Source organism: Mesitornis unicolor, unplaced genomic scaffold (genome assembly GCF_000695765.1).
Source record: "Mesitornis unicolor isolate BGI_N332 unplaced genomic scaffold, ASM69576v1 scaffold28887, whole genome shotgun sequence".
Taxonomy (NCBI): domain Eukaryota; kingdom Metazoa; phylum Chordata; class Aves; order Mesitornithiformes; family Mesitornithidae; genus Mesitornis; species Mesitornis unicolor.
This window is the reverse complement of record NW_010196235.1, coordinates 29,132-40,168: the sequence shown is the minus strand read 5'-3', so window position 1 is coordinate 40,168 and position 11,037 is coordinate 29,132. Positions and strand designations below refer to the sequence as shown.

Genomic DNA, 11,037 nt, shown 5'->3' with positions numbered 1-11,037 from the left:
CTTTCCCTCTCTAATTTCCCTGAGTTAAGAAAAATCTAAGTACTGTCCAAACATGTGAGCAGGCAGCATCACAGAGTCAACGTACCTGCTGATTTATTTAAAGTCTGTGTTTCTAAATATGAAGCAAAAGTAATTAATTCTAAACGCTATAAATAAAATGAAACTACTGCATAGGGGGCCAAAGAAGCTGTGAAGATAATACTAGTAGCATTAAGACAGTCCTTATGACAGACCCCACATCCCACTTTAAGGCTGTAATATCAGAATGTATCGGTTTCAAACTCAGGTTTATATCTGAATGCTGCAGATAATGCATTCAGCACCTGGCAGTCTCAAGGATATAATGTTTGGACAAGCGGTTAGATTTTTCCACTTAACTTTCTGTAGAAACCAGCAAAATAGTAACAGGCGCAAAACCAGCTAAACCAGAAATTTATTTCTGTAGGATGTATTTCTGTAGGATGTATTTCTGTAGGATTTGTGTTTGCCTATGATATTTACAACAGAGATGTTTCTAAACTAACCTTCCCAAAGCACATACATTGAGTTCTGGAAAATTTCTCAATGGAACATCTCTGGAACCCCTAGAGGTGGATGCTGTCATTTTATTTATGACTAATGAAAATGGAGCCTTTTTTCATTTTTGCCATTTCTTTCAGAACTGTTTTAAGGAGGGCTTGATTACATTTCTGGAGGTTATTAGATAAAAGCTAAATACATTACACTTTCAACAAACTATCTCATAATTTAAGATTTAAAGGGCATGCATTTATTTAAACAGTCAAACCACTGCTACAGAGTTGAATTGTAGGTCAGATTTCATTTAAAAATGCTTTCTAGCAGATGTTCTCTGATTGTTTGTGAGACAGTCTCCCAGGAAAAATATGGCCATAAATGATTGCGAGTATCGTCTGTCTTTAGTGGATACAAAAATTTTCTCATGTGATGTCATACCAAATCTTTAATATTAGGAAAATGGAAGTTTGATTGGTGAAACTATGCTCAGGAGATGAATAGACATCCTTACTATTCTGCAGTGCAGTTGGCTCGGTGTGTTGGTGATCTAAGTCAATGGAACTAGTTAGAGCTTGTCTTTGTTCAAGGTGGTTTTCACAATGCTGCCATAAAAATGCTCTCTGTACATGAGGCACTAACCCACTGCTCTCTGCAACATCACCATAAATATATGACATTCATATGATATATGCTCCAGATACCTTGGGAGCAGAATGAGACCATAACTAACTTGCTGAGCTGTTGCAAGATCCTGTGACAAGGCTAACGTACAGGGTAGTTTCCACCACTTGTATCTGCACAATGAGACAGCCTCAAACCCTCAGCCAGCACTGAGGTCCCATGCTGTTTGACCAGCCCATAGGAACAACCATCATGCTGCATCACCTTGTACGTAGTACCCCAAAGGAGAAGACACCTGATTCTGAAATACCTTTGTTTGATGAAAGCATTTGATTGTTTGAAGATCTGGAAAAGATCCTTTCTCTTTCTGAGTCTTGAGGGCCAGATATTAAAAATGAGGTTGTGGCCTCAATACAAGCTTTTTTTTGAGGAAAGCCAGGCTGGCATAGCCACTCACTATGAAATGCTGAGAGCTGTTGATTTTCATGGGCTTCTGCTAGAGTTGGTGGCATTTGCTGCATTGCAGGACAGGTTTTTTATTTTTAATTATTGGAAGAAGTATGGCTTGAATATCTGAACATTATGATGATGTCTCAGGTTTTATTCACCAAATCTCATTTGGTTGGACAGCTAGAAAATTTCACAAGGGCAATGACGTATGTTTTTCCTGCTCCCAAAAAAAACCACAGTGGAAGCCACCACCTGAAAATCCCTGACAGGTTTCACTGCAAAGTTAAGGGAAACTCTGATACTTTGGGACAGAGGGGCTCTTGATCAGTGGGTTACTCTGGCAGAATGGAAAGGCTGTCTGGATGCACTGGGCAGGTTTTTAGCTGCATTTGAAGAAAGGAGGAGAGTTTTGGTTATAAGATCTCTGGTTTTCCAGGACTGTGATGGTTTTAATGGGGTTATTCCTTTAATCCAGGCTCTGTCACTTTAGATCGGAGTTCTTCTCACATATTTCCTCCCTCCTTCTCTTTCTCAACCTCTTCACATGCAAAGAGCAGTTAAAGTGCCCTTATGTGATGGTTGGTAGGTCTGGCTGAGAATATTTGCATCCCAGTAAAAAAAAAAAATAAAAAAATGGTGGGGCTGAAGTAAAGAAATGTCTTCAGGTCTGCAGGCAGTAGCTCCTCATTTGGGTTGGTATGCAGGTCCACCAACGAGGCTCAGATGTTAGCAGGGTGCTGTGCATTGCTTATGAATAAGATAACCTGATTCATGCTGCTACTCGTATTTGGAAGCAGTAAAGCTGTACATGGGTGGGTTCCTCCTGCTCTGGGTAACATGAAGGCTAAACCCAGTGTGCCCTTTGTTCTTTCCATTGCCACATGCATGCTACACCCTAGTTTGCCTCCCCGGCTTTGCAGCATCTCAAGAGTAGCATGCATGCATGCACACAAGGAGCAGGGATAAAATTAGCAGTGAAGTCAGGAGGATGGATTGCTTAACACTTTGTAGGCTGCAATACCTTAATACTTTATTCATGTCGCATTGCTCTTTTCTGTGTTTCCAGATAACCAAGTTGAAAATTGACAGCAACCCTTTTGCTAAAGGATTCCGGGACTCTTCCAGACTCACTGATATCGAGAGGTAATGGGGACTTTCTGTTTACTTTCCATGCAGATAAGATAAAGAGAAGAGAGAGTTTGTAGGAAAAGCATCCTTTCAACTCCTGAGAAGCTGTGCATTTTAACGTTATCTTGTTGCATATAGTAAGCCTCCTCCACCTCCTTTAAAAATACTTATAAACTTTATGAAGAGAGAGCTGTTTTGACTTTAGACATCTGTTCCAGTTGGGGCCGATATATTCATCTTCCTGAGGGGGTTTCTTGAAGGGGAGAGAGGGTCAGCTTTACAACTTCAGAATGAAAAGAGTTTTTCTTATCATTCCATGTAATCCTATTGAGGGCTGTGAATTGGGTCAATGGGAAACAAGGGCAGTGGTCCTGTGAAAAACATCTTTATAGCTCCCCACTGCTCCATAGAGTGGAAAAGAGAGAGGGGAACTTCCCAAAATACACTTCAGCAGTCCCAGACACTGAAGTCAGCAGTTACTGCCATCAGAACAAATCCTATAACTCCCACTCTGCTGACAAAGATGCCATTTTTGTTTCACCAAAATTGTACTGCAGGCTGCATCAGGGGAGAGCTTTATCTGGGAACTATTGAGTTTTGTGTGTGTATGGCTCATTATAAGCAACTGCTGCCATAGGGACAGAAGTATTAACCCACAGTTGAGTAGGAAATAAACTTCAATCTCTTGGTAGCTCTCCAGCAGGTCACATTTTTATGATATCGTGTCAAATAGTTTGGCAAATGAAGCAAATTAAGCTGCCTGCATCCTTTAGGCTGGAAGAGAACTCGATGGAGATGGATACAGCACATCCAAATTTTCCTATCAGCACATGATCATGAAAGAAAAATCTGAAGAGGCCAAAACCCTCCAGGCTCCTATGTGGGGATATCCAGATGTATTTGTGAATCATCATGCATAGGTGCATACAGGGGACAAACTGTTTAATGAAGTCACATCCATACAGCTACAGAAAGTCTTTACAGCATTTCAAAAGTACACCAATCTAAACAGGTCTATGAATGGGAAATCGTGGTATATTTTATACCTTACTAGTGACTGGATCATTAGGGATCCATTGAGTACTTGGGTAAAAGAACACTAATTTGGAGAAAGCAAAGACTGCAGTAGACACTTGCAAAGTCATTAAAAAATGCTTCCTAAGTTAAAGCCTTTGTTGAAAATGAAAAAAAACCAAAACAAAGCCAAAGCAGATTTAATTAAAATAGCATAGCTTGCTGTAATAACAGGATACTAAGGCAAACAACATACCAAGCTCAGATTTGTATGCAACAAATAGTCAAGAAAGAACCTATAGGAAGAGAAGAGACTTTGATTTTCAGATTTCAGTTTCCTTGTTTTACAGAGAGGTGGCATCTAATGACACAGCTTTGCAAGGGCTGAGAGAGCCTGCATAGATAAGCTGGGAGAAAAACTTGGTTACCTTTGTGTGGATGAACTGACTATCGTGGTGCTGGATATGAAGGGAATTTTTCCAGAGGACATATTATAACAGCACATGGCATGAAGTCAGAAATGCTGAGCATAAACCACAGTGCCCTTTTGTTTATTGATAAGTGCAAGAATAGAGCCTGAGACAGGCAGCCTAGCCCAGGCATGAACGTTGCCATGAAAGATAAGGTAGTCAAATGTGAAACCTACAATAAATACAAGAAACAGAACATGAGAAGCATTGAAATTACATTAAAAATCTGGATTTGAGAGTCCAAGTTTAGTGAAGGTCTTATTTTGACTTAAATTGGAAAGCTTAGTCCTGATGAGGGAAAAACAGTATTTTAAAACAAACAAACTAACTAAACTTGCTGCACAACATATCAAGTAATGAGATAGTAAAGTGTAGCACATGAGGGCTGGTAAGAGCCCTCAATATGACAATATGTCTCAACATGACAACAGGAAGAATTTCTTACTTGATGTCCATCATGACACGCATTACAAGATGGGGGTGGCACATTGAACAGTACAGCGTGACTCTTGCTCCATCTAGTTGGAAACTTATTTCTATTAAATCACTGTCTGACAAAAACATTTATTTGCCAGGAGAAAGTCTATGCTGGGCAAATGTACATTGCACAGCTCTTGAAAACTGAGTAGCTGTGAAAATACCCTCCATGCACTGCTTCCTAAGCGGGCCTGTGTGCATGCATAACCCGCGGTGCTGTGCAGTGATCCTAATGGTCTCCTGCAAAGCATCCTGTGATGTTCAGGCCAAGAGAGCGCTCATTTATCGCGAGCTTCAGCTTTTCCGAATGACCTAAGTAGTGTGAAAGTGTACAGAGCTTTGTATTTCATTTCCAGGTATTTAAGCCTGCTTTTTCCTAAACAGCCTTTGGGGAGGGAAACAAATCAGATCAATTGATCTTTAGAGACCTAAAGAAATTAAATTAGTCTGGAGTCAGTTACTGCACTAAACCATCCAGTAATTGGATTGCTCCTTGTAACTGATTGAAAACAGCCTCTATCTGTAACAATATAAGGAGCTTTTCTTTATAGTAGATCTGAGAGAAAAACACATCTTTTTATGACATGATGACAGAAATTGCACTTTTTTAACCTAATTGAATATGATTTTATAAATATGTGACTTTAATGATTTCAGGCTTCCCATTCTAGATTTACGATCCCTATGTAGGAAATTCAGGCTGCAAATGCCTTTAGGATTAAATCTGTTTGCATTATACGTGTTGGAGATAAAATAAGGTATGTAAAGGTAATGAAATTTGCAAAATGGTAGAGGAGGTAGGCAACAGCAAAGCTATTGAAGTCCTTGTATTTTCTTTTGTTCCTGTTTGAATACCTTACAATGGTTTCCTTGTACCCATAGCTATATACACAAAGCTTTTAATGACTGGAAAAATATTTGGTGAGTTTGGTATATATTGAATTTTCAGTAGGATTTGAGATTCCTTCCACAGCCAACTCTTTCCATACATTACTTGTTGTAATCTATTTATGGTAACGGGGCAGACTTTAACTGAGGCTACTGTGATTTAGATAAGTTGCTGTTTCACCTTTTGATCTTTTTATGTGGTATTTACATTTCCTTTATTATAAAATGGCTTCCACAGTGGTTGTGATTGAAAAACTGAACATTTAGCAGCAATTGTCAGAATGTGGTGGAGTTGTACTGTGGAGTTGACTATGGAATGCCAAATGCAGTAATGTGGATGAGCGTGGTCTTTTTTAATGGTAACCTTTGTGAAAAAGAATAATGCAGGCTTTATAATGAGCAATTTGCTCTGGAGATAGGCTTTATGGGAATATGTTTATGCTTCCACTTAATAAAAAACTACCAAAGCCACAAAAGGATGCAAAATCAGAACCCAACAGACTGCTTTTTTTATCTTGAGCCTGAATTTATCTTACAACTTGTTGTGAAGAATTAGCCTTTTAGAAATAAATAGATAAGTAAATAAAACCATCACAATTAAATATGTAAACAATACAGTGGAAAAGGTGATAAATTTAAGAGTGTGAGTCAACAGAATTACTGAATTATAAAATAATGATCAAACAAGAATTGGCAGATCATAATCATGACCTGAATGTTCTTTGTCTATTTGATCCAGTACATGATAGGCAAGCTTAAGGTGTGGACTTGTAGCTATTAAAGAGAGCTAAGCAAGTATACCCATCTGCACAAGTCCAACAATGCTTCTGGAAAGTAGATACATATTTCAAAAGGCAATATGGAAAAGTATGGCTGCACACGCAAGTAATTTTCAGGCAGAGAAAGGAAGGATTGGAGGGTGGGGAACTAAGTGAGTGAGCAGCATCCCAGCTGGATTTGCATAGTAATCAGATTCTGAATTTTCCCCTAAGGAACTTCATGTCTGAGATGTGGAAATACATTGTACTGGCTTATAAGGCTGTAAGTGAAACGGATGCTAATGCCTGGATATGGGCACTACCCTGTTGAAGTAGCAAAACCATCTGCTTACTGATGTGCTGTCTGCAGCAGTCCTCTCTCCCATCCCTACCAACAGCCAGAAATATATTCTGTCTATGACCTGCTTCCATGGTTAAGTAGGGCTTTGTCATATTTCTGCGACAGGTCAAACTCACCTGCTGATCTTTTATCCTCAGCTAGTTCTCAGTCTGCAAATACCAGCAACCAGCCATGGGAGATCATCTCCAATGTTTAGGTTGGGAGAAGTGAAGTCTGGAGTTTAGCGAGAAACACCGGGGACTCTGGTGCCTAAATGCCTGGTATCTGGTGCCATTCCTGTGTGTCCTTACCTCTCATCCTCTGCCTGGCAGTCAGAAAGAAATGGTTGCAGCCACTGGGTGAAGTGGAGGTCAGCAGAGCTGGCTTTGTTAGAGTTAAGCGTGTCGCTATATTTGAGGAAAAAAGATACAGAGAAAGAGCTTTTGACAAACAATTTTGCAAGTGTGTGCTTTTTCCCCAAGTCAGAGGAGAGAAATGTAATTTTATTTTTTTTCTTTCTTTCACTGTATAAAGATAGCTGTTTTTCTCATTTTTATTTGTGATTGAGAGAAGTGGGGTGGGTATATTTAATAACCTCATGCTCCTTTGTAACTGTCATTACTTTTCCCATGTTGCGGCTTCAGCCAGGCTACGTCACCTCCATGCATATTATAGGTCTTCCAGAACTGCCATCAGTAGCCAGATACTTATTGCAAAGGTGCCAGTAGACACCACTTTGGAGATACACTTGCTCTTTCTCCTGTGATCATCAAAACCTAGATTTTTCATAATTTAATTACTTTTTCTCTTCTTTCTTAAAATCATATGTATTCTTGGAGTATTGCATCAGCCTAACACTTGCTTAGTAGTTTTGACTTTTTATGAAACTGTTTGATGACTCTGCATTAGCTTTCAGTCCAAATTAAAATTCAGTTTACGTGAGCCAATGTAGTTGGATAGGCTCTGGTTCTTCCCTGGTCAGAATTGGTTCAGTTTTAGTCTAAGCAGTGGAATGAAGCTACTTTGTTCTGGTCCAGGATTTGGCCTGTACCATGTCAGAGCTAAATTAAGTTCCTATGGTCAACCTGTAACATTCATCTATCAGTATAAAAGCAAGTATATGTAGCAAATTAATCTGCGTCTGTATGTTTATGATGTGTAAAATAGCAACTAAAAGCCACAGGAATATGAAGGCTGAGAGATATCTGAACTGTGGTTCTGACAGTGTTGTTCACTCTTAATTGCTGTTATGGAAATGTATTTGCCCCTCCTGCTGTGCTGGTTTTTTTTTTTGTTTGGGTTGTTGTTTTTTTGGTATTTTTTTCCCTTTTTTCAGACTTGTTTTTAACACTTGCATCTTGGACAAATTGGTCATCTTCTCCCTTAAAAACAAACAAAAAATTCTACTACAGTGTGACTTCCGACAGGTTTATTTTTGTGCCTTCTCAGCCCATTTATTCCATCTGTCTTCACCTCACCTCACTTCTGATGTCTTCTGTTATCTGGGCTTTCTTCCAAACATACTAACTGGCAGCTACAAAAAAAGGAAACCTTTGAAATGCAGAACTAAAGAAGTCATTCAGGCTGCAAACTGATAATTCATACACTTTATATCCTGTTCTGTATTTTTCTTTGTGTTGAACCAAACGGCCAAGTAAAACATGGTTGTCAGTTTTTGAATTTTATTATTTTCCTTCTATTATTTCTTTTAACATTGCCTTTCTTGCAAAGAAAAAGACAAAACTAATGATAAGATTCTGAGGATATCCTTAACTTTTTGCTTACCTGGCACTTGGATAGTAAGGGCGAAAAGAGAAAGTACTAACAGGTTGCTCAGCCCTGCTCTAAAATTTGTACCTCTTGCAGCCATTTCTAACCGAGCCAGTAACTTTTGCATAGGATACGAATCTGTGGTGCCTGGCTCTGCCATTTGCTCTTTCTCATTGCAATCTGGCTTTTGTAAATTGTCTTCAAAGGGGGTTGAACCAGTGGAATGGGTCGCTGCCTATTACATCAACATTATCCTCTTTGGAGACATGGTAAATGTCTAAGATGGTTACAAACCTAAGTCTGGTTCCTCTAGTTCTGGATCAGCTTTTCTAACACTTTCTGTTAAAACCAAGTATATTGCCTCAAGTCTCCTCATCCCAAAGGTAGGCTTCCTGTCTCCATCCCCTAGGTGTGCTCTCTGTCAAATTCAGGAAAATCTGTATCTTCAGGTGCATGCAGGCATGCAGCAGCATCAGCACTGACAGTGCATTGTGGCCAGGTGAGCCCTTTTACAGGGTTTGTGGTGATGTGCTTCAGAATCAGGGCCATGGAGATCACCAGGCTGCTGTGAATGCAAAGCTGAAGCAGAGTAACAGCAACAGGAGCAGAAAAAATGGCATGAAGAAGCATCAAAGAGATGCCTGCTTCCACCTACAAAGAAGAAATGTTCTTTCATCTTGATTAAAGGTCCTGCTCAGAGTAATCTAGGACTTTACCATCTCCTGAGTGAATTTCTGTAATCCAGGTTGACAGCAAAAGAAAGCGAGCATCTTTATGCAGGTCCTTGCTCCTCAGCTGCTTCCCAAGTCAGCTCTGTTTTCTGCCATCTTCCAGTTCATATCCATGGCAAGATTTTGGGTTTAGTCTGTAAAGTGTTAGTGAATCATTTATCACCAGCATCAGGATCTTCCTATCTACTTCTTATCCTCTGAGACTACTCTCTACGTACAGGGCATATTACTAAGAAAAGGCCAAAGACTCAGCTTGTAGCTGCAAGATACCAAGCATCTCCAGCTGGAAGTTTACCTTTGAAATCAGTTGCTGGCAGAGGCAAAAGTGAAATTGGAGAGGTTAAAATCTGCAGAATGACAAGATGCTTTCAGTACATCTTAAAACCTTGTAATTGATAAATTCTCACAACTCTTCCTTCAATTCCTGGTTCAAACTCCGCTGTTTTATTTCTTGCACAAAGGAGAGACATGCTTTGTTCATGAGAAGCAGAGGTTTATTGACAGGGCTGGGTTCAAGGTGTGCTTCGTTGGCATCAGTCTGTGCTCCTTTTGCATATCACCTCTTCTCAATTTTATGCTGCCACAGCATCCTTTCTGCAGGTATGCTAGCCAGTACAAGCTTTGTTTTGGGGGTTTTTTTCCTTTCAATTTGGCATACAGTTCCTTCTTGTTTTTCTTAAAAGATAATCCCTAACTTGCTCTTCTCCAGCCTGCCATTTGCTACTATTATCCAGTTGTACACATTGTACAGCTTAATCATAGTAATACATTATGTCTGTGTGTGTATTTTTCCTCTCCTCTGGGTATTTATGAGATAACTGTGAGTTGAAGAGCAGTCTGGAAGACTGAAAATTGTTAGTAGACCACACAAAAGAATTTGACAGAAAGAAGACATCTTTCCTTTATCCAATTGGTAGCTTGTGATTTCTCAAAACAAAGTTTATTGCTAATCTATTCCTAATAGAAGAAACTGTGGAGTTCTAAGATATGTGAAAAGGTAAAAATTATTAGGTCCAAATATTAGGTGACAATTGTTTGATCATAAACTTAATAACAGAAGTTGAGCATTGAGAAACTTGAAGTCACTTCAGCCAGTTTGATGTGGATCAGCTCTGAAAAAAACCCTAAAACAACACTAAAAAAATCCACTATACTCTTCACTTCCTAATTTCTTTTATTGAGGAGAATAATGAAATGGCGAATGTTGATTTATTGTTCAGCAATTTATAAAATTATTTCCATAAATCCTTTGAACCACATTGAGGTATCTGAAGATGTCGCATACTATAAAGCCATAGGTTTAAATTAATGAGTCTTTCCTTCTTAGTATTATAATTGTATTTTGGGACTTTAACAAATTTATTGCCCCAGTCTACAGAGCACCATATTCTGGATATCCTAAACAATTCACACTTCCATAAACCAAATTTTCAGGAAGATTTTGACATTTAGGTCCTTTCAGCCCCAGTTGAAAGAAGGGTATAAGTAGGAACCTGTGTTGCAGATTGCCAGCTTTGTTCCTGCATTTTGAACTAGATTTCACAGGTCTTAATGCACCACTGTCTTCAAAGGGTGGAGGAGGTTGGGCTCGTCTTTCTAACCTGTGTGGGAAACTCCACGTTTCCCTAGATTACATGAGTTGTCTTTTCTGAGGAAACTTGATCTCTGGGTAGTGGTCTCTGAGCATTGACTATTTGAACATGGTGCAGAGGCCACCACTGCTTCCCTTTGAAAAGTTAGGTCACTTGTCCAGGATGGAGGAGACCTGAGTGCAGACTTCAGCTTTTGTTTTGCTAGGTGGAAGAAACAGCGCTTGGTGGGATAGCTCAGAGATACACTTCATGCGTGGAGAAAACACACTATTTTACTTTGCA

The 11,037-nt window shown here is 39.4% G+C and overlaps 1 protein-coding gene across 1 annotated transcript in view; it reads left to right on the top strand.

Annotated features, from left to right (window-relative positions):
* Positions 1 to 11,037, top strand: part of TBX20 (T-box 20) — a 33,018-nt gene that overhangs the window by 15,468 nt on the left and 6,513 nt on the right. The window contains exon 6 of the mRNA XM_010188410.1: positions 2,654 to 2,730. Coding sequence (XP_010186712.1) covers positions 2,654 to 2,730 — 77 coding nt within the window. The remainder of the gene's footprint in view (positions 1 to 2,653; positions 2,731 to 11,037) is intronic.